General features: G+C 40.0%; 3 protein-coding genes and 2 non-coding genes across 7 annotated transcripts; all 5 read right to left on the bottom strand.

The window, feature by feature from the left end:
• Positions 1 to 204: 204 nt before the first annotated feature.
• Positions 205 to 5,011, bottom strand: tcf23 (transcription factor 23). The gene is made up of 4 exons (XM_084737187.1): positions 4,834 to 5,011; positions 3,112 to 3,255; positions 2,501 to 2,665; positions 205 to 1,382 (listed from the first exon to the last, which is right to left on the bottom strand). Exons 1-4 carry the CDS (start codon positions 5,005 to 5,007, stop codon positions 1,245 to 1,247), a joined length of 621 nt encoding a protein of 206 aa, XP_084593313.1. The 5' UTR covers positions 5,008 to 5,011; the 3' UTR covers positions 205 to 1,244.
• On the bottom strand, positions 3,146 to 18,412 carry ephx1 (epoxide hydrolase 1, microsomal (xenobiotic)). 3 transcript variants are annotated; one of them, XM_084737186.1, is made up of 10 exons: positions 17,972 to 18,412; positions 15,661 to 15,860; positions 15,386 to 15,566; positions 15,090 to 15,308; positions 14,431 to 14,560; positions 12,896 to 13,110; positions 12,576 to 12,684; positions 12,286 to 12,408; positions 10,788 to 11,017; positions 3,146 to 3,255 (listed from the first exon to the last, which is right to left on the bottom strand). In XM_084737186.1, exons 2-9 carry the CDS (start codon positions 15,841 to 15,843, stop codon positions 10,807 to 10,809), a joined length of 1,371 nt encoding a protein of 456 aa, XP_084593312.1. In that variant the 5' UTR covers positions 15,844 to 15,860; positions 17,972 to 18,412; the 3' UTR covers positions 3,146 to 3,255; positions 10,788 to 10,806. The 3 variants fall into 3 exon arrangements, with proteins under 3 accessions (XP_084593312.1, XP_084593311.1, XP_084593310.1); XM_084737185.1 differs by lacking the exon at positions 3,146 to 3,255 and adding an exon at positions 5,051 to 5,181; XM_084737184.1 differs by lacking the exon at positions 3,146 to 3,255 and having other exon boundaries at positions 10,566 to 11,017; positions 15,661 to 15,857; positions 17,972 to 18,411.
• Positions 13,252 to 13,323, bottom strand: trnad-guc (transfer RNA aspartic acid (anticodon GUC)). The gene has a single exon. It is a non-coding gene; the product is annotated as a tRNA-Asp (tRNA).
• On the bottom strand, positions 14,208 to 14,279 carry trnad-guc (transfer RNA aspartic acid (anticodon GUC)). Its single transcript has one exon. It is a non-coding gene; the product is annotated as a tRNA-Asp (tRNA).
• A 775-nt stretch (positions 18,413 to 19,187) lies between the features above and the next one.
• srp9 (signal recognition particle 9) lies at positions 19,188 to 22,935 on the bottom strand. Its single transcript, XM_084738055.1, has 3 exons — positions 22,753 to 22,935; positions 22,534 to 22,602; positions 19,188 to 20,042 (listed from the first exon to the last, which is right to left on the bottom strand). Exons 1-3 carry the CDS (start codon positions 22,822 to 22,824, stop codon positions 19,923 to 19,925), a joined length of 261 nt encoding a protein of 86 aa, XP_084594181.1. The 5' UTR covers positions 22,825 to 22,935; the 3' UTR covers positions 19,188 to 19,922.

Below are 22,935 nucleotides of genomic sequence, written 5' to 3' on the forward strand. Positions count from 1 at the left end.
GTAGTTTGGAGACAAATGCAGTGCATTACCACCAACAACTGTAGATAAATGTATGCCAACTTCTCTGTAGGCTCAGTTTCATTCCTTACCTTCTGCAATACACTGCCCGCTACACTGAGGTTTAACATAACACAACCATAACCATCATCCTCTGAGATGTGTCTGTCAATCTCTAAGTAATAACCAACACACACAGGCTGTTATTGGAGGTGGTGTTTTACTTAAAGTGGAAGGTTACATTCTGTGGCAGAGTTGTAATGAGAACTAAGTGGTCATTACTGCAGAGATATGAAGTGATCAGACAGCAGCTGTGTTCCCACAACAATCCCTCCCTCACTGCCCATCTGTCCGTCCATCCTTTCACTCCCACACACACACACACACACACACAAACACATACATACACTGATACCACAAACATCTAAAATTAAAAAGATTTAGACCCTAACAAAGACCTATTTTTTAAAAAGCAAACTTCCATACGGTGAAAGTAACATCTGAAAAAATACAAATAAAACACTCTACAAGCTTTAAATCAAGATAATAGGTTACACACTGTTCCTGCATGTAGTGATTTGTGGTGTTATTAGTCAAGTGAAGCAGCTTTTTCATTTCCTCGTATTAAACCCACTCCTGACAACCTGCTGTCTAATGCTCAGATAATGATGGAATATTTCCAACGAGGGTTGTGCTCTGCGTGTGTGTGTGTGTGTGTGTGTGTGTGTGTGTGTGTGTGTGTGTATTAACCTGTCTATGTGCATCTGCACCTGTGTGTGATTTCTCTTAGTTTGATACTCCGATGACAGAGGAAAGCAACTCTTCTGCCTCTGCAGTCACAGGCAACAAAAAAGGCTGGTTTCTGTTTAATCAGGATGTGTAAGGCTTTTCAAATTTATTGACTTTTCCAACAGCCAGAGGTAAAAATGTCCACTGTCCTTGTAGCAGATGTCCTTCATTATTAGATAAACCAAAAACTTCAAGAATGTATTTTTAATTCCATCCATCTAAAATAGTACAACCTTTGCCTGCTTTTTACTATTGGGGGTTAAAATTTTTGATGGTAGCTTCTGCTTTGCTAAAGTTAAACTTCAGCAACATAATTTGCTTTGAAAGTAGCTTCTTTTTGACGGATAAATTACTCGCCATGCTTTGATTGCCCCTTCCTGTCAACAGTACTGTAGCTACACAGCTGCTTCACGCTGGAGATACGAAACGGGGTGAAAGTTATGTCCCATGTTCTACTGTCACTCTTTGTCTGCTTCTAAGGTGGACGTCAGTGGCTGTGTCCCGTCCCGTCCAAGTGGAGGCGTCTGATTGGCCGTGACTCCTGATAGCAGCTCTCCCACGCTGCCGCAGTAGAGCAGTGAACGCATGGGCCACTTCTGGGGACAGAGACGGCACACTGTGTTATCGCTACATGCTAATATGATTAGCACAAAGATATATCAGTAACACTGTCTAAGACACCCATGTCTATGATGCATTATTATGCATTAAAACATACTTATTATGCAAAATAGTCTGATTATAGCACTGCATAATTATGAATATAAGCACTCTAAAATATTTATAATGCTTTATAACACTGACGATATCACAATATAAACAATTTATGACTTCTAAGGCCAAGTATCATAGCAATTCATAAGTGCTAATTTATTTATTTATTTATTTTTCAAAATGTTAATACATTCATCTGTGTATCAGTTGTTACTGTGAGCTCAGATCACTACGCTTGTGTAGTACTCTGCCCTACATTTTGCCCCTCAGGCTACATACAGGCTGCCCAACCTTGCACATGGGAGAGGAACGCCTCCAGGGCTTTCTGCCAGAACACCCAGAGCACCTGTTATAGAGACACTACTCAAGGCTAAAGGTACTACCAACTACAACAAAGTGCATCAACACAAAAGTCAAATTAAAAAAATAAATTAATATAACAGGAAGAAAATATGAGAAAGTTTGGTCTGAACCATTGTTGTCATGCCAACTTTCTTTTACTGTCACTGTTACTGTGGGTGGTATTTCATGTACTCACAAAAAATAGCTAGCTATCTAAATGTAATATTTGTGGTTTTATGTACTTATGATTAGCTAAAAGTAGCTAGTTATCTAAAGGTAAATTGGTGGTTTCAAGTTGTTTTAACTAGCTAAAAATATAACTAGTTAGCTACCTAAAATTAGCTTACTGGCTAATTTCTTCAGTGGTCATATCATAGTATTAGAACTTGTAAAATATGATGTGTTCCTCTTACACAAATATGCAATTTTCAGTATATTTGGAACCTAAAAGAAATATGACATGTTGTTTTGTTTCATCATCTTGGTTAAGGTTCTAGAAACACGATGTCTGATCAGTGTTTAATCAGTCTGGTGGGGGCTCTCAAAGTGAGACAAGGCCCTAAAGCCTGACTTTCTCACAGGACATCTCATGTCCAGTAGATGAGTAACAGTCAGTATCGTGCACTCAGCACGATAAGCTGTTGGTGCCTATCTTTACCTTAACAGGATGCAGGTATCCACCCGGCTTGGAGGGCAGGGTGTGCTCAGCCAGCGTCCCTCCCTGGTCCAGTGTCTCTGTTAGATAAGCTATGTAATTAGTCGCCAGAACCAGAACATCCAGCTTGGACAGCTTGGTGTCCGGTGGGACTGAGGGCAGAGCAGCCTGAGGACAAAGAAAGAGGGGTGGACAGTCAGCTCTCTTTAAACTGTCTACACTCAACTGCATTAATATCTCATTCAGAAGCATTTTGCACATAAAACTAATATGTTTGTAAGAATTGAGACAAGTTATTACACAGTTCAAGTTCAAGTTATTAATTACATCTTTAGCTGATTGAATTGAAAAGTAATGTCTTTAAGATAGAGACTGAATCAGCCCATAAACCACCATGGAGAACAGTTAGTAACACAACATTAATAGTGATGAGCCTGTCTTATTCTGAGTCAAGATGAAGACAAGAACATAAAATGTCAAGTACAAGATCTGATGGACAAGTCTCAATCTGGACGTTTATTTTAAGGCACAATGTTTCATAGTATGCATACAAAAACACTCATTAAAATAAATACATCACACTTGCGATGGAAGTGTCGGTGTATGTGATGTACCTGCAGGCTGTGGAAGGCCTGGCGCAGGTTGCGTACGCGGCTCCTCTCTCGCGCTGCGTTTTCTGGGGAGTGCTGACCCCTCAGCGTCCTGGACTGGACCGCAGACCCAAAATCAGAACCAGAGTTTGGCCTGGGCCCACACACCTGCAGCAGAGGACATGTTCAGAACCTGACATTTCTGCAGGAAAGTGAAATAAAATAAATCAGTTTATAAAATAGAACCAACTGAACCAACTATAATTATCTTAGTTGCTTCATTCATTATTCTAAAACACAACTTTCTATTGCAGTGTGTATTATATGCATATACTGAAAGGTACATTTGTGAAAATCAATATTTTGCTACTCATCACTTTTATTTCAAGGTTATGCAGTCATGAATGAGAATTTGTCATGAACCTCATGTACATTTAACAAAAGGATATCTATGAAAGTTTATGTTACTAAGAGGTTTATATCTGAAAATTATTAAGAGAATGGATAATTTGTGCTTGTAGCTATTAGACAGATTCATACTCTGAAATAATTACTAGAGAAAAACCTGACTGACTGGTGTGATTTTAAAAAGGTACTGGTGTTTCTTTAGATAAGAGAGACACACAATAAACATCAGGGCTGAAAAATTATCAGCTGATACCAGCCTATCACATTTATATTGGCAAAAATGTTATCAGCATATATTTTGTCCAATATATATATATATATTTTAAATAGATATTTTTAGTTTTATGTATACGTGATCACTTTTCTTATTTTGAGTTTAATATTTATATTATAAATTATCAACAGTAACAGGGAGAGTTTACTGTTTCAGTGCATTTTAAACATTCAGTCAGTGCATTTAATGTGCATTCTTTTTAGGGCCTTTTATATGTTTGTTGTTCCACTAAGGAGGAGAGCTGGGGGACAACATGACCGGGCGCACGTTCTACGGCAAATTGCTCTGTAAAATCCAGAGTTGATGTACTTTACTAGAAAAGTAAATGGATGTTTAAAGAGTACAGGGATGTCAGGGATTTCACTTAGATTTGGTTCAGTCAGAGCTGTGAAATATTAAATCATCAAACTTTGCAGACCATATCTTAGGCAGTCTTACACTCAGGTGCTCATAAAATACAGGGAATATGAACATTTTTATTTATTACTTTTTATTTTATTAATATCAGAAGTGAAAAGCAGGTAATTATTTGTCATATACCTATTTGTGTGATAGTGTATGGTTAAAAAACTAGTGCGGTGCATTTTGACTGAGTCAGCACTGCTCAGAACTGCTTAAACATCAAAAATGATGAAACATCAACTCCAGTCATGCATCATCCACAGGTCTGTCTTACAATTAGTATTTGTTCAAGATACATGCACACAAACACACACAAATTTCCTAACCACATTAATAAGATCGTGGCAGGGAGCCTTACTTTGTCAGAAGTTAAATCACAACCATGGAAGATGAAGGATAGGTGCTTCCTCCATCCTCCACACACTCTACTGCAGAACACCGCACAGCTTCATTACAGGGAAAGGAGGCAATATGTCCCTTAGTTTTCCTGTGTTTTTTTGTGAACAAAACAAATTTTAAGCTTGTTGTTTCTATGGTATTTTCCTTTTATTTTCTGGTTTATTCAAATTGTAATGAGGGTTGTGCAATATCCCACTTGTTGCTCAGATCTATCTTTGATATCAGGCTGGTGCTCGAGTTTCAGCTGGAAAAACTGGACTCACCCACTTCCTCGGCTCGCGGTTGCTGCGTCCGGTCTGCCTGTGTCCGTGCAGGGATGCAAGGCTGCCGGCTGCACACGGCTGCTGCTGCTGCCTCTGCGGCTCGGCTGTGGAGCAGGAGACCAGCTGGTGGTTCACCGCAACAGACATGAGACCTTCCAGAGGATTCACCGCCATGGATGCTGCAGCCAACTCTCCTGAACACTTGAGAACTTAATTCACTTTTGTTGCGTCTATTTTCATTGGCCGGGTGGAAGTTTGCTTGGTTGCAGATTGTTGTATCATCCACTACAGAACGCACAGGCTGAGGTCATCTTTCCATCTAATCTGAAAGCATCTTAAAAGTCTAACCTAGATAAAAAAAAAAAAAAAATGCTGGCTCGAGAACAGCTGTAATCACTCATCTGATCTTGAGAAAAGTATTTTGTGATGATTTTGTCTGTAGCTACTGAGGACAAGTCTGTTCAAGCATCTCCAAGCCCCTTCCCAGAGTTCACCAGGCCTCTGTGGGACCCCGACGTCCACCCACACCCTGAAACAACTGCCAAAAACCCCACGATCACCAACAGGCTCTCTGCGCATCACCGTCCATCCAGAGAATCCCTCCCAGTCTGACCCTCTCCCTCTCTCTCCGTCTCTCTCTGCTTGTTTCCTTATCGGGTGAGGTAATGTGGGGAACTTCATGTGGTCCTTATCTCAGCCGCCCGGTCGTCCTGATCCTCCCCTGGCTGTTCGGCTGCCAAGAAGAGCAGGCAGGCAGGCAGTCAGGCCTGGGGGAGTGCAGCAATGGGAGGGTGTCCTGAGCCAGGGCACCGGGGGGCTTGGGAAACTCAAAGCTCCGCTAACAACTGGACAGGGGTGGGATTGGAAGCTCGGGGCAGTGCGACATTGGATGTTACCAAAGAGAGCCAGAAGTGCATTTTAGGGCATCACGGCATCTTAACAACCTCATTATGATAAATTCAATTTACTTGCTTTGCTGCACTTGTGAATGTCATGAACCCGATTTTGAGACCAACTAATGTGATACAGATCAGAACACAACACGCCACAAGCATTCTGAACAGTGTAACTCTGGGGTGGTATTCCAGGAAGGAGGACTAATAAATTAACCAAATCTGTAAAATCAAAATTTTGAGAAGTCAGATGTTCCAGAAATCAAGATTAATGAAAGTCAATGTCTGCGTTACTATGGCAACTGCTCTGGCCTCAAGCTAGCTTGGTCACAGGTCCCTTGTTTTTAGGATCCAAATCTGGAGCTCTATAATAGCATTATGTCATCTAATTACCAGCTGCAATAGCCAGGCTGGTGTGTCATTGAGGATGGCAAAATACGGTCTCAGAGACACCTAGTGTAGTGGGAAGTGCTCCTGAAGGGATTCTGAGTTCCAGCCAGGTGTTTACGTCTGAGGACAGATTTTGTCCCAGCAATATTGTCAAAACCGTGTGGTCTGAGCAAGGAGGCCAGAAGCAGGGGTCACCGGATTCTCATGTTCTTCCAATGGCCCACTTTTTTGGTTGTGTAGTTGAGATCAAAATTAGGGCTTTGTTCGAAGATGGGTGTGATCCAAGCAAAAGTAGAAGTAGGAGGTTAACTTTACACTCCTTGACAATATTTTTTATTACCTTTATTTATTGAGGGAACTGTGTGGAAGCCTCTCTTTAGCAGTCTGATCTGCTGGGTTGAGCAGCTCCACTGGAGCAGCTGGGGTTACTCGAGGTTAGTTTCACACCCACATTTATCCGTCCAGTCCAGAGAACCAATGAGTGCCCCGGTCACCAAACTTAACAGGCGTGTAGTTCAACATGAGGGTTCAGTTCGAAGATGGGTGTGGTCCAACCATCAGTGCTCATGTAATAATGTAGTAATGACTAATGAGTATTCATGGGTTTGAATACCAGCATGATGTTGCAGCTGGTGGGAGATCCCGTCATAGGATGATCTTTAGTTTTACTATGACCATAGGTCAAGCTTGTTAATCATTTTATTGAGATGTCACAGTTTGACAGTTTACACTGTCTACAATTACCAAGGTTAGATGTGTCTGTGTGACAGCAGCATTTAACAGCATCTAACAGAATTAGAAATGTAGTCGTAATAACTCAGCCTTGTTTCCAATTTTTCCCAGTGGCCACTGCAGTATTACAGCATAAAATTCCCCTGCAGCCTCAAGAGCATTTTCTACACTGACTTCCATTTTAAATAGCTGTTGACAGGACACCTCAAACTGCAAAAAGATCAGTTGTGACTGTTTTTATTATGGTTTTTTGATCCAGAAAACTTTCACACAGTGGGTTACATCTGCCAAATGCAGCCCACTGTGTGAAAGTTTTCTGGAGGTTTATAGGCAAATTCAGTTTTTGGCCTCTGGCTCTCAGCTCAGATTTCCCTGTTAAGAGTAACAGCTAAAAGTACTCCTTTATCCCCACAGCCATTTCTCTTTTGAATGTAGGCCAAGGGGAGTTGAGTTCACCAGGGATTTAAACTGAGTACTGAAGCTACTGACCATGTTATATAGATCTCTATAGACACCTATTATGTTTGATGTTGGAAACTGTCATCATGAATCTAATCCATCTTGCAGGGTCACCATACACTTCACTTACCTTACTTACTTTACTACATACTGCTACTCATTCAACTTTAGCAGTTACATTTGTCGAGATATTGTTGTGGAGGTTAGTAGTTAGCTGCAGGGGAGAGAGGTGTGGGGGTGGGGAGACTCATGAGACTAGTGTCAGGTGAGCTGATTGGCACAGCTGCTGCTGGTTTTTCCTGATTGCATCTCTCACCTTTTCATGCAGCAGTGTGCAGCCCCTCAGATGACTGCTGCACAGGCAAAGAGGGGGGAACTCTGCCTGAGTTCTCAGTTTAGACAGAACAGACTGGAGTGCATGTGCTGGAGGAGCCAGGCAGCCAGAGGCACATGTTGTGTGTTATCAATTATGTTATTGTGTTCTGGGCAGTGGTGTCATAATATAAGTACTGCATATAGTCACAGACTAAAAGTTAAGATAGCGGTCAGTGTCAATTTTATTTGGTCGAAAAAGCAGAACACTCTGTCACGGTCTGAGATACAACAGGTCATTCTGGTCATCAAGGAATGGCAGCATCGACTGCAATTCATTTTCAACAGAATAGTTTAGAGGCAGTGACCTGATTTTGGCATTACAATGAAATTAAATGATTTTTCAGAAGAAGTCACTCTTAAATGCAACCAAATACATTTCATCATTTGAGTAAATCACCCTCAGACAAAATTTGCCAAACAGCATTACAGATTCAGAGTGTTTAGGATTGTCATGTTAGACTATCCTGCCCATAAATCTAGACTGGTACTACATATCAAAGTACAACCTTTTGAAGACATTAAGCTCAAAGATTTAATGGAGGCTTACATTAATATAAGTAACCAGTGCTTCTAGTTTTTGTGGCTAATCAAAGTCAATCATTGAGACAAAATGTAAAGCTGATAAATGTTAGTGTAGTGTGGTGTATGTTAACTGTGTAATACATTAAAGAAATCTAACTTCATCAAAGCTTTAAATTACTCAACTTAGTTTTAGATAAAATTGTAGAAAAATGAAACATATTTCAACGGTTAATGCCGTAACATGGCAGCTCGGTTGTGGCTTCAGTAAAGTGGTTTCCTGCTATCAGTCAGAGGAATGCCTGGCACCTCAGGCTCACTGTCAACACAATAACAACAAGTGCCCCCCTGACCTCCCATCTGCAGCTGCCTGGTGAACTGTTCAACACTACAAGGCTGAGGGGGGGTTGTGAGGAGGGCAGAGGCTCTATGAGGAGCAGCGGGAGGGAAAACACATGATTTCTAACTTTAAACTGCACTGACAGGTGTAGCTGCAGATTTGTTCGGCACTACTGATGTGACTGGTGATCGGGCCCACAGCACAGCAACTCCGACCATTTTCGCCTCTTCACCTGACTCACACAGTGTGATGCAAGCTTGCATGTTGTTTTTTTCTTTTTAAAATTTACTTGCTTATCTACTTTTCACTTGAATAGTACTTGGATTAGTACTAAAAACTATATTGCCACATTTCCTCCCAAAGTACCCCAAACCTTTAGTCCCAGAAACTACTTTTCAAGGAACTAAAAGGTTCCTTCAACCTGTTATTTTCTGCATTTCCACCATGGTCTTAATTCACACTAAGATAAGGCAAATTAGTCCCCTGTTTTATGACCACACCACAGCTGTTTTTTACATGTCATTTTTGTGCGATGTAAAGCTGTGAACAGACATATCACATGCTTTGGTCTGTAGATCCATGTTGATGTGTTGAATCAACAAAAAACAAGCTGGTTTGCAGCTGCAGATTTTTTAAAATGACGGCTGCAATAAAATACTACAAGTACTTGACCAATCAGAAATGTTCAGTGCTGCGGGCCCCACCCCCAAAGTTCCTGTACTTTTGGAAAGTGCTATGCCCCAACCAGTGTTTTCTTGGGGGTGAAATAACCTCCCTGGGATTTCATTTAGACTCTGGTCCTTGCAGTGAAAATGTACTGAGCTCCTCCAACGGTTCCTCATCCTTGAGGAGAGTTCTTGCGGTGGAAACACAACTTATGTCCTTCAAAGAAAAAATGTGTAGTGTTGTAGACTTCAAAAGTGAAAGACATTATTGTGTTTTCATAACTACACTATTCTTCTACCTACTCAAACATAAAGCAAATATCTTTTCTGATTAATGTATAATCCACCCGTTCTCACCATCTGTCCATTCCTGTGGAATGTAAACACAAGTTGCTACAATTTGCAGGCAAAAAATAAACTTACTATTTGCTTTCTGTGTTGCTTCTTTGGGCTTTTTCAGAAAGCTCTGGGGACTCTGAGAGGAACCTCCCAGTGGGGAGCTCCCCCAATAACTACATTCCTAGGGATTTTTTTTCTCTTTGCGTTCGCACTACCAATGGGAACTCTGAACTGACATGAGCCAGATGGAAGTTGGTATAGCAACATCAATTCTGTGCAGCATACATCAGAGTTCACGGTCTAAAAATTAAGCCAACACAGTGCAAAGTACCAAAAACTGCAGTTCTTCGAATGGCCATTTGAGGCTGATTCCAAAAGTGAGACAATCCCCATAGACCTCCATATCAAAATGATGCACTGTATAGCAGAAATAAACATGTTTACGGCCTGGTACAAAAATAGATTTTGGTCTCTAAAGCTGGTTTCAACCTTCATGAAAAATGTACGGGATGTAAATTTTTATGCGGCACACCCATTTAAATTATATTAACGCTTAAAGGAGTATGCATAATTAATGGAATGAATGCTTTGAGTGACAGGTGGGTACCATCACAGGTGGCTAGCTGCAAGGTAGCTGCTTCTTTTGGCTGCATCCGCTCCACCTCCTTGCCCATTTTTGAAGGTTGTCAGGCACTGCCAAAAGGGCAGCAGCCAGAGCAACCACACTGTGAGCTTCACATTGGCTCATCAGAAACCCGTGGGTCCATGTTTTAATACAGTCTGTAGTCCATCCATTTGTCCGTGTTTTGTTCCACTTTTGAAGGGCGCTGACCTGTTCCACGGCTGATGTTTTATACAGGTTTATAACAACGGTAGCTGCTAAATAAAGTCTCTGAAAATGGCGGTCCCAGTTCTTGCAGTGTGGACACAATAAAACAGGGATCTGGGTGGGGATGTTATCCTTTCGTACAACTACATGAAATTGTTCCTCCAGTCTGGAACTTCAGAAGGTATTTTCAAACTGCTGCATTTTCAAGTAACACTGCATAAGACTCAATCATTAAGTATGATTAGGAATTTCACTGATAGAGCTATATTATACTGCTCCCAAACACAGTGCTTACATCACTGTTTATAATCACAATGTGTACATGTCTACTTACTACTCATCACTGTTTCACCTTCTTTCTGTCCATCCACCTGCTTATTAACAATTTGATACTATGGTTTCATTTCATTCACCTGTTCATCAGTCCAGTCCCTACTGTTTCTTCTTCTTCTCCACTATCTTAGTGAAGTTCTGGATGTCCTCGGCCATCAGCTGGGGCTCCTCCATGGCAGCAAAATGGCCGCCACGGGCCATGGGCGTGAAGGTCAGGAGTTTACGGTATTTCTGTTGAACCCACGGTTTGGGAGTGTGCATGAGCTCGTTGGGGAAGCAGGCGAACCCAGTGGGGACGTACACTAGTATCCTGTGAAGAGACGATGATGTGTTAGCTTCAATTTAAGATGGCTATATTTTTAACCTGATAAAAATCCACCATTTGAATAATCATTCTAAACTGGGCCTCACTGCGAAGTTTCCACTGGAAAAGTAATTTTTAGCATTTAGAGTTTATATACTACTAGATGTGGTATTTTGATCATCCTCAACAGTCTGTAAAGAAGTAAAGAAGAGTGTGACACTCACACACCAAATTAAATAAGAACAGGGAATAAAATAGGAAAATAGGGTCCAGGTTGAACAATACTGAAGTTACCTTTTAAGATGATTTAAAGCTTTTAAAGGCAAGTCAAGTTTGGCCTGTTCAACTGGTCATGTAAATATTGAAAATACCCTGTAAATAACTGTTACAACTTGCTGACTGTTCACACTCCAGTTGAACTTTTTTCATTTTTTCATTTTTCATTTTTATCAGCTTTTTTTTCATATGACTTCACTCATGAAAACTCTGGCCAATGATTCATGTTTCGTAACTGCATGTGTAGTTTAGCCAGGAATAGACAGAAAGGCTAAATTCTGAAGAAAAGATCACAAAGGTAGAAGAGACTGAAGCCAGGCAACATAGAATTTGATGGACTTAATATTGGGATGACAAACAAGGCAAAAAACATTATTCCAATCACATAAAGCTCTGACAAAGTTCACCACAGGCTTGGGCACATATGCGTCCTGAACTGCAACACCCCTGTGGGAAAATCACTCTGCTTAGAGATAAAATCATTTCAACATCAAGCTACTTCTGTGTGGTTTTCTGTTTAAATAATACTTACAGAGACAGTTCACAACAAAATCAAAAATACATATTTTTCCTGTGGCCTGTTGTACCATTTATCCATTTAGATATTTTTGGTGTGAGTTGCAGAGTCTTGGAGATATCAATATAATGGAACTAGACGGCAGTAGCCCTGTGTTGCTCAACACACCAAAAAATACATTTGAAAAATTCAAAACCAGTTTCTGTTTCCAAAAATTATGACCCGAATACTCAAGATAATCCACAGACCTTGTTGTGAGTATTTTCATGTAGGAACTACTTTCTTTTTATAGTAAAATCTAACAGAACTACTTTCCTTCAATTAGTTTCAGTTAGGAACTACTTTTTTTTCCTAAGGATGTTGGGGTGAACTCTCCCTTTCAAGATTGAAAGTGATTCTAAGTCCATTTTATAAATGAGTCCCCTGTTCTTTTAACCACCATAACACTGGAAGTGAAACCAACTGGTTACATTAAACTCACTTAGAGTGCGGCTGGTTGAGGCCTTTGCCAAAGTTTTCCTTGTAGAACCTCATGGAGGAGATGATGCAGCCAGACGTCCAATAGATCATCACATTAGTCAGCAGATCATCCAGAGAGAACTTTCTGCAAGGCACCACACACAAAATATTTTATATTACAGTAATGGCAACAATGGTTTTGCTATGAGCCTACTGAGTGTTAGCCACTGTAGGAAGTCATCATTCATTAATATATCTGACTCAGGCAAAACATTTTTCAAACAATCCCATTTCTAACTCCCTTCTGTTTACCTTGTGAGTCCTCCATCCTCCAGGTCCCTGAAGTCTCGGCTCGTCCACGTGGAGAACTTCTCAAGAATGTAGGCAGCAAGACCCACTGGAGAATCATTCAGTCCTCGACCTGAGGAGAAATTCAGAGTTTAAAAATGTTTACCCAAATCACAAACAATATTGATGGGCTGACCGATAAAGATTCTGTGAATCCATTTAAACCTGGAAGCCAATTTAGAGGACTAATAGCAATTCTGAGCCTGTCTTTGTGAGCAATGCTTTATACATCAGTGTCCTATTAAAATTAGCTCATGAGGAAATGATGAAACGGGGTTCCTTACCCACGGTGTCAGGCTTGGTGGCCTGAATGTGCATGTAGCCAGACTCCTTGATGGACTCCACCACCAGTTTCTCCATGCAGGGGAAAAGACGCTGAATATCTACTTCAGTGAAGCCAAACAACTTTGGGAAGCGACTGCCGAGCATTATGGATAAAGCCATGGGCAGCCCCGGCTTGGAGGGTGGAGCAAAGTTCACATGCAAGCCTTTGACCGTCCTGCAGTGTTTAAAAAAAACAAACAGAAGATAACAGGGCAGTGTAGTGAAAACTATCATCACTTGGACACAAAGACACACTTAACGATGTTTTATTAATTTTATCTTTTGTGGTCAACAACCAGCACTTAGAAAAAAATTCCTCCCCGTCGGGGAATCGAACCCCGGTCTTCCGCGTGACAGGCGGAGATACTGTCCACTATACTAACGAGGACTGCTGCCTGGCTATATTTGGCCTATGAAGCAGCTGGTGGGGCTGTTCCAGTGCTTACAGAGAACATACAGTGGAAACATTTATGTTGAAGGACAGTGGCACACTTTTACTAATGTTCAGCTCCCACTTGAAGTCCTGGGTGATGATGGTCCCCAAGAGAAGACAGTGTTGCCCCCCCACCCCGGACTGTTGGTAGCAGTCCTGAAAACATCCCAATCAGCACAGTCCAAGCACACGCTAAGATCCATGGAGAGCTTCACTGTTCAATTTCTTTGATCTCCTCACCACAAATTTAGAGAACTTTAACTTTTGCATGTATGCAAGAATCAGGTGGACCATGACATGGTCAGACTGTCCCTGTGCAGGCATTAGATTACCTTTGTTAAAATTGCAGAGGCCAATCACTACCGCATCTCGGTGTGTCAATGAGCTTGCACTGTGCCTACTGCACATTGGCCTGAAAATGCCAACTGGCATGAAGGACACAAACTCACTGGGGAATGAGAAAGCTTTGACTCAGTAGCCTCAGCAACCAGAAGAGATATTGATGGGTATGAATCATAAATTTAAAAAATGTGTAAAATTAGCATGTTCTCTGGGATTAGCTGCATGGACAGTTTCTGTGTTTTTGTGGACATCACATTTGCCTGACACATGAAAGGTCCCTGGTTTGAAACTGGGTGGAAAGGTTCAATCTTTACGTTGAATATTAAAATCAAGCTGCTCAAATTATCAGAGAATGTATAGCACTATAGCACAATACACAATAATACAAATGCTGCAGGTTAATAGGCAAGGGTAACCATAGCCTCAGTTGGATGGTTACTTGATGGTCCTGTTGACTTTTGTGGTGAACAATCAGCAGCAAGAAGAAAAAAACAACTCTCCCCGTCGGGGAATCGAACCCCGGTCTTCCGCGTGACAGGCGGAGATACTGTCCACTATACTAACGAGGACTGCTGTATGGCTTACTTTGGCCCATGGACCACAAGGTGGGGCTTAACTTAACTTAAAGAAAGGTCTTATCTTACCAGAGTGAGTGGCTGTTCACTGCAAAATGTTGGATTAATACTTTGCATACATAGACTATGGAGCAAACTGTCTTACTTGGGTTCCAGCTGAGCCATGTTGGTGGTGATCAGCCAGCCCCAGTCTCCTCCATGAGCATAGAACTGCTGGAAGCCCAGACGCTTCATCAGTTTGTGGAAGATGCGTGCCGCACAAACGGAATCAAAACCTGCTCTCTCACACACACACACACACACACACACACACACACACACACACACACACACACACACACACATTTAGACACTGCATGCACTTTTTAAATTAAATATTCCCCCATCAACACAGAGTTTTCTAAGAAAAGAACTGCCCTACTTTAATGTGCAGAAGGTCCTGATCAAACAATGTTCAGTTTATATTGTACACTGTGTATATAAATTCATTACTTGATAGGCCTGGACAAAGCTAAAACAATCTCATAAAATAGCCCTGAAATACTCCTACCTGTTAAACCTACTTGTCCTAATTGGGGACATGTAAACCAGCATCTACTGTAGCTAATACACTGACTACGGATAAGCACCACATACACCCCCACATCAAATTATTCAAACTATCCCTTTAAGTATAGTGTTATTTATTGTAGTGGTTATTGTACCAAAACATTACAGTACTACACAAACCTAAAATACTAGAGTAATGTTGTGAATTTTCACATTTTCCACAGTCTGCAAGACAAAAAACCTTTCCAGACTCACCTTTCTTATGTGGTGCTTCAGAAAAACCGTACCCTGGAATGGAGGGACACACCACCTCAAACACCAGGGCGTCTGGGTCTGATGGTTCTGTCAGCAGAGGGATCAACCTGTAGAACTCATAGAAGGAGCCGGGCCAGCCGTGAACCATGATCAGAGGAACAGCAGTAGTTCCCTCTGGCACCTTCTTGGGCTTCACGTGCACGTAATGTACATCGACGCCTGGATGGAAATTCAGTTAGTAGGAACAGGGTAGAAGTAGGACGATATTTTCTTCATGGGTTTGTCAGCAGCCTCACCTTCAATGTTGGTTTTGAAGTGGGGATACTGGTTGAGTTTGTCAACTTGTCTCCTCCAGTCGAAGTCGTATCTCCAGTAAGAGACCACCTTCTGCAGGTAGTCGGAGTTGAAGCCATACTGAAACTGGCTGTCCTCTAGTGAAGGGACAGGCCGAGTCTGGTCTATCCTCCTGTACAGGTCCTGACAGAAGAGGAAAGAAGATATGTGGAAGCTCTCACAGGTGGTTTTAACTACCTCATGTAAATGCTAGAGAGTGATAATTATGGGGTCTAACCTCCAGCTCTTCATCACTGGTGGTGACTTTAAAGGGACGGATTGTGACGTCCTCATCGCCATCAGGGGGGGCTCCAGCCCCCCACCAGCCATCCTCTGTCTTCAGAACCTGGCTCTTGCTCCTCTGGACCAGGAAGAAGATCAGTCCTCCAATCACCAGCGCAACCAACACCTCTGTGAACATGGTGCTCAGTGTTGCTGCTGAGACAGAGATGACAACACAAAGACGTGTACAACACATATAACGAGGAAAAGACACAACAAAAACAATATTTGTCAATGGATATTTTATATGGCCAAGACATCATTAAAACTACACAATATTACATTCACACAAAGTTTTTTGTCAGTAAGACTGAGGTACCCATATTTGTTATCACAGTAATCTATCATAAATGTGCTGTTACATATCATAATGATTGTACCTTTACAGAATTATCATTTCTTTTTGCCTTTATCAAAAATCAATCAATGAAACAGCACTTCCAGAATATCTAGCTTCCACATTTTTTCAAAGTGAAACAGGAAAGGCAAGCAGAACATGTCGTTGAAAAGAATCTCATTTGAATGTTGGAAAGTGGGCGTGATGTAAGCACATGACATATTTTATTTTACAGGAAGAAAACCTGGTTGATTTTGATGTAAGAATACAAAGTAAGATCTTTGGCATATACTATTAAAAATGTGCACAGTTTGACCGGGAACGATATAAAAGGGTTGCACAATATGGTAAAAAAGTTGTACTGCAATTATTTTTGGCGGAAATTTTTAGGAGATTTTTAGGCCAGGATATCTCTGCAGCACTACAACTTCATTATAATGCTGTTTTCTCACCCATTTTTCCTTTTTTTTTTTTAAATTGTGATTTAATTCTGGTTCTGTGATTTGAATATTGCACTCGACCATACTGTGATTTTGCTAATATTGTGATTCATTGTGCGGCCCTAACTTAAAGTATGACTAGGTGTGCATAAAATAACTAAACACTAAATAAATGGATTCAATCGCAAACATAATTTGATACCACAAAAACTGAACAATGTCATTAGATTTAAGTGAAATACAAATGAATAAACACAAAGCGGAGAGGGATTAAAGGGACAATTCACCCAAAAATTAAAATTCAGTGGTTGTTTACTCACCCTCACGCCAATTGAGGGTTGGCTGAAGTCTCACAGGAAAACAGTGTTGCAGAATGTCCCAGACAATGGAAGTGAATGGTCACCAGTTTTTACATGGAAAAACTGAAATAAATAGGTAAATAAATAAATACAATGCCTCCCTGCTGCTTGTCTGGCATAATACAAGTGTCCTAAGGCCCCAGCATGCCATTTGCACACCGTCACACCACACACATACTATGTGTAACCCACTTACTAAACTACAGTCTAACACTAAACAATAATTACTCTTCTCAGTGACTCTGTGGGTCTGTGGCACGAAAATAAGCTAATTAGTCATGAGTTTAGAGAAAAATGTAGGAGCCTGCAAACAAAAGTGTCACTGTTGTTGTGTTCGTGGCCAGCTGACTGGATTAGAGAAAGAGCAGGTCTGACCACCAGGCCCCTCAGTCCTGACTGAGACTTGTATTACAAAGCTTAGCAGCTTTTCATTCATGCAAACATGCAAACACCCTCACACACTACAGCATTGTACTAATATTGCGTTTACCGGCCAGTAACTTTGAATGCAGAATTATTATTACAAATAAAAGTGTGGACTGGCATTTGGCATGCTAATGCAATACTGCAGGGAGCCTACAACACTGCTGTTCATGGAGTTGAATGTCCTGTCAACTTTACCCCCGTTACAGACAACACAGGCCTGTTTTCTGGAACACACTGAGGGGGTCCGCCCCCCTCCGCTGCTCACTGTTAACAGTTAATAAAGCTATTTAATCTGCCTGTTTGTAATAATAACACAGTCACGTTATTATAAAGGGAAAAAAACGTATTAACCCGTTCATTTTATATGTCACAGATAGACAGCGAAAACTCAATGTAAGTAACTTTAATAGCTAATAAATTATTAAGTATGAAAGTCAATGTCGACGGAGTACAATTTTGACCTACGCACTTAGCTAATTTGAAAGTTAGCTAACCGTTATATGTTAACGTTTTAATTAGAGCTACGCTACAGCTAAATTCACGTTGTTTCTGCGTTTAAGCGGAACACCACACACCGAAACTTAAACTTGGTAAAAACAAGCAAATCTCTTCAACATCCCCATTTAAGCTGCATGTCACCAATAACAGCGCCTAAAGAAACATTTCGCAAAATTTAACCAGATTTCACCAGGTTAGCTGTTTTACCTGTCGTGAAATGCGACGTCTTCTTGTGCGCTGAGGTCGCTGCTGCTCTGCTGCGCCCCTGAAACTTTCCTTCTGCTCCACTTAAAAGTGAACTACAGACTTCACTACTGTGTTCAGCTGGATGGATAATACAAGTTTATTTACATGTGCTTCTTCGTGCATGAAGAGAAATTGTGTGTGGGTAGAAATTTGTCCTGGGAACTGAATATGTGTGGAAACGCCACAAGTGCATGATGGGATATGTAGTATTCTGCCTAGACACTGGCAACAGGTTTTCAGTTTTAGTTTTGACCTGCTGACAACGACAACAACAGTGCATTGTCAATTTCACCAAGTAAAGAGATTTAACGTTATTTCTACACAATAATGCACTGCAATGAGCAACATTTATAAGGACTGTTGTATGGAGTAACAGTGATTTCTTTTTTTAAATTTTGTGAATCAAGTTGAAATGTCAAGAATAAAGTATAAATGTCAAAAATAAAGTTAAAATGTCAAGAATAAACTTGAAACATTGAAAATTAAGACAAAATGAAAAAAGTTGACCTATCAGAGAAGTTTGCATTTTGAGAATAAAGTCAACCCCATTATAAATGAAGTGTCAAAGAAAAATGTTGAAATGTCAGGAACAAACTTGAAACATTGAGAATACAGTCAAACTTTAAATATTAGTGCCAGGCATAAGAAAAAAAAAGATCAGAGAAAAAGTTTTTTTTTGCATTTTGTCCAAATAGAAAATAAAGTCAAAAAGTTGAGAATTAAGTCAAACTATTGAGAATAAAATGAAAAGTCAAGAATAAAGTCAAAATGTCTAGAAGAAATTTTGAAATGTTGAGGGTAAAGTCAAAATAGCAAGAATAAAGTCAACCGTCAATCATAAAATTGCAATGTTGAGAATGAAGACCAAACATCAAGAATAAAGTCAAAATGTCAGGAATAACTTTGAAATATCAAGAATGAAGTCGAAATAACATTTTGGCTTTATTCACATTTTTTTTATTGCAAAATATGCTCCTCCTGATTTATTTTTTTTCTTATGCTTGTGTCGATATTTCTGCTTTATTCTCAAAATGCAAAGTAAAACAAAGAAAAAATTCTTCCTCTTCTCATTTTTTGTCTGACCATAACTCTTCCATACTGTTAATTATACAGTCATGCACTATTCTTAAGACACAGTATACAACACCAAGACAAGATGAATACAGAAAAGAATGGCTTCTTGCTGGGGTAAATAAACATTTATTGAACATGTAACATAATTATTTTCATACGATGAAATGGCATTTGGATGTGTGGGGTCCCTCCGTAGAAATCGTGGCTCTCCCACACCGTCGTTAGGAAATCAGAAGGTCCTGCCTCATTCATGTGGCACGAGTCCATGAGGACAAACGAAACGAAACTGATCGCTTTGCTGAAACTGAATCCAACGTAGCTATTCAGATGTAAAAAGAAAAGACATGCAACGTCTTCATTGCCCGTCCTTCTCGTCGCCTATGAAACTGAAAATAAATGCAAGCTCCTCTAAAGAAATCAAGGTGCCAAAGCTGCTCACACAACAGCAGCAGAGGATTTGTACTTGTGTACATTTCATCCCACATTCCCCCAATCCCTCTCTACGTTTCCTAAAATTTCTGAGCAGCCTAAACTGAACTTACTTTATATTAATGCCATCAGGGATGTGATCAAAATGCCTGACAAGAAAAATCTGGATAATGGGATTTTTAATGACTAAGAAAGAATAATAATAAAAAAAAAATCCTGAGAGAATAAAATATATACAGTATATATCATCACATCTCTGATGGTATTAAATCAGTGTAGGCAGCCAGATCAATCTCATTCCCTCTCGACAACCTCTATGTCGCACTCTGATGGTACTGTGCTCTCAACAACCATTGTGTCCACTGAACTCAGTCCAGTCGCTCGAGAAGGTCAGCGCTCCTCGAGCATTTTAGTCCGTCTCCATGGCACCACTGTGCGTCTCCTTGGACACCATGAGTCTCATCAGTTTTCCGTGGAGCTTCTCGATCTTCTTCACGTCCTGGGCCTGGTCTGTCTTGTATTGTAAACACTGCAGGGACGAACAAAAGACGAGATGAGTGGTATGATAACTACTATTACATTAAACTGAATAAAGCTGCAATGATTGATGAAACACAAACTATAAATCAAGAAAATAACTGACTATGAAAATAATCCTTAGTTGTAGCCCTAAAATCGATCAATTGAAGGGATGCAATGCTTTTTTTTTTAATGTCACAGATTAAGAAGTCACTTCAAACATAGTATTAGAAAAGTGCCATTGTCTTTTGCTTGACCAGTTCCCTTCCTGTGTCCTTCAGCAACCATTCTGGAAAGTGAAGCCCTTTTGTTATGTTTTCAATATACATTACAGTTTCAGTGCATGGAACTATTCTCATTATATCATACAGTATCATTAAATACAAGGCTTCCAACAGCAATAGCAGATATTTGGACTTGTCAAACATGTTGATGATACATCAAATGTTTCAGGACCAGGGCACTGCTGGCCTGTGTATAACCAACTGAAAACTACAGCAGAGCCATCATTAATGTTATTTAGTTAGTCCTGTACTTTTTTGAGTCACATCAATATATCTGCTGTAAAAAAAAAAATAAAAAATAAAAAAAAAGATGTGTTCTGCACTGTGTACAAAGCTCAGATGCAGTAACTACATATTCTGTCAAAATTTAGTTCAGACCAGAAACTGACTTGTTGACATTTGTTGTAATATATAAGGGTTTTACAAGTCAAAGAAAAACAGATATAAGTCAAAAAAAATAGTTGCTGATGAGATTGTCACTGCTAGCTGTGGCTTAAGCTATGTTTACCTTTGTACCTCTTATGTTCACCATCTCTTGTAACAGAAATATTTCCATTTTGATTAACTAACATCCTGGTTATTTAGTTTGTCATCCCACACAAATATGGTCAGGGCTAAGTACAGTCACAAAGAATAAAACAGTCAAACTAGTCATCTAAAACAAAGATTAACTAACCTAGCTTAGCACAGTAGCAGAAGCTGCCACCTCATCTTGTCTTGCTACTTTAAAATCACATATTCAAATGATTACAATTGTAAATTAATTTTTATAACCAAATGGTAGATGGAAAACTGAAAGAATAGTCTTTCTAAAAGAGAGTGCAGTTTTTTTGCTCACATCTATCATCGACATCAGTGTTATAGTAATAATTGGTCTATTACAACATAAAATAAAGGTATTACTTTCCACTCATCTGTTAGTTATTCCAGTTAGCCTAAAAACTAAAAAGCTGTTTTTCTCAACATCAACTTTTCTGTGGTTCCTGCTTTCTGCCTTTGTAGGATGCTACAGATGACGAATCAAACCACTCACCATGCATATCTGTTGATTACAGTGCTGTGGTTGTTTGAACAAAGACTATTCACTCTGTTTGGCATCCACACAGACAAATCAACCGTGAAATTGATTATTATGAAATATAGTGAAGGCGTTCATGTTCAAAATGTTCACTCTCCCAGATAAATATTTCTACAAGATTTGGCACAACACTTCGAGTCATGAATCCTAGTGATGTTGCTAATCACTTTAAGTTCCATCTATTATCATCAACAGGTCAAAACTATAATTTATCATCTGTCAGACAGATTGGTTTCCTTTACAATCAGCATTTCAGCCTCACAGAATGCATGGGTGCATTAAGAGGAGAGCTGATACAGTCAGCTGTTGAATCAATCAACAGGAAACTAATGACAACAGTTTAGTATCCATGAGTAAATATCAAGCCAAACAACTGATTAGATTTGCTTATGTTTTGATCTTACACATGTCTATCAAATAATATATATGATGATGTTAAACCAGCCCCTTTAAGAACTACAGTGCTCCTCTATCTACAGGCCACAAAAATGAAAAAGCTTCATGCAATGTTGGAATTTTATATGCAAATTTATGAGGTGACTAACTGATTTAAAAACTTGATCACAAAGGCCCTAACTCAGCCTACTGTTTTTGGACACATTGGAACAGATGTCTGCATGTTTTCAAGCACTGTGGACTAATGCGATGTCTCTCAATATGATAAAAGTTAATTGCAATAAAATCACAGAACCAGATCACAATTTTTTGGACAAGGAAAAATGCGTGAGAAAACAGCATTATAATGAGGTACTGCAGAGCTGCAGAGATGACCTGGCCCAAAATCTTGTTTTGCACATGAAAGTAAGCATGTTTTTTTGGTACAGACCTCAATTAATATCACATCACTTCAATTTTGAAAGGTTTTTTTTCTCCAGTGAGCATGAAAAATATAATGCATAATACGATTAACTAATTGCTGGAAGTATAAACATTGTTTTCAGCAGGAAAACTAATACCAACTGAGACATGACAACAAAATGCACAAGGTAAAGGCAAAGAAAATGTTTTTTCTGTTCATCAGTCAGAGAAAGGATTTAAAGATTTCCGATGTAAACATGACTATAACTATTTTTTAACCAACACTCCGGATGATTTGTTACCTTTCAATTAAAACATTACTTTCTCATGAAATTACTTACCACGGCATTGTCGGTGACTTTAATACACAGGTTACCGTCGCAGTGTCTGTACTTCAGAACCACTCTGACCTGCAAACACGACAAAAACCGAGAAATTAGAAAGAGATTTCGAGAGTCAGACCAGCAGCTGGTTCAGTGAGTCACGTCGCTGACGAGCTACCCGGCTAACAAGCTACACAGCTAGCATGCTAATGTACTTAAAAAATAAAGTGTTTTTACCTTCATGGGGTCTGTCAGATACAGTTTTTCTGCTGCGCGGGCGAACTCCTCCCAGGTCTGATAGTACGGCATTATTACAACCTGATAATGTTACTGGTATATCAAAGAATCTGTTTGTATCGGCGGACCAGCGTTGCTAACTTGGGAACACCACATCAGCATCAGCGTGACCACAGCCAATCA

The sequence above is a fragment of the Lutjanus erythropterus genome, chromosome 15, assembly GCF_056507025.1.
Source record: "Lutjanus erythropterus isolate fLutEry1 chromosome 15, fLutEry1.hap2, whole genome shotgun sequence".
NCBI lineage: Eukaryota > Metazoa > Chordata > Actinopteri > Lutjaniformes > Lutjanidae > Lutjanus > Lutjanus erythropterus.

What these genes read in the sequence shown, in the direction of transcription:
- srp9 (XM_084738055.1), bottom strand. Translation starts at nt 22,824, where the DNA reads ATGCCGTACTATCAGACCTGGGAGGAGTTCGCCCGCGCAGCAGAAAAA. An exon ending in ATCTGACAGACCCCATGAAG is followed by an intron (nt 22,603 to 22,752) that starts GTAAAAACACTT and finishes TCGTGTTTGCAG; the next exon opens with GTCAGAGTGGTTCTGAAGTA. An exon ending in AAGTCACCGACAATGCCGTG is followed by an intron (nt 20,043 to 22,533) that starts GTAAGTAATTTC and finishes TCGTCCCTGCAG; the next exon opens with TGTTTACAATACAAGACAGA.
- ephx1 (XM_084737186.1), bottom strand. Translation starts at nt 15,843, where the DNA reads ATGTTCACAGAGGTGTTGGTTGCGCTGGTGATTGGAGGACTGATCTTC. An exon ending in CTTCAAAACCAACATTGAAG is followed by an intron (nt 15,309 to 15,385) that starts GTGAGGCTGCTG and finishes ATTTCCATCCAG; the next exon opens with GCGTCGATGTACATTACGTG. An exon ending in GAGGATGGAGGACTCACAAG is followed by an intron (nt 12,409 to 12,575) that starts GTAAACAGAAGG and finishes GGTGCCTTGCAG; the next exon opens with AAAGTTCTCTCTGGATGATC.
- tcf23 (XM_084737187.1), bottom strand. Translation starts at nt 5,007, where the DNA reads ATGGCGGTGAATCCTCTGGAAGGTCTCATGTCTGTTGCGGTGAACCAC. An exon ending in ACCGCGAGCCGAGGAAGTGG is followed by an intron (nt 3,256 to 4,833) that starts GTGAGTCCAGTT and finishes CCTCTGCTGCAG; the next exon opens with GTGTGTGGGCCCAGGCCAAA. An exon ending in GATACCTGCATCCTGTTAAG is followed by an intron (nt 1,383 to 2,500) that starts GTAAAGATAGGC and finishes CTCTGTCCCCAG; the next exon opens with AAGTGGCCCATGCGTTCACT.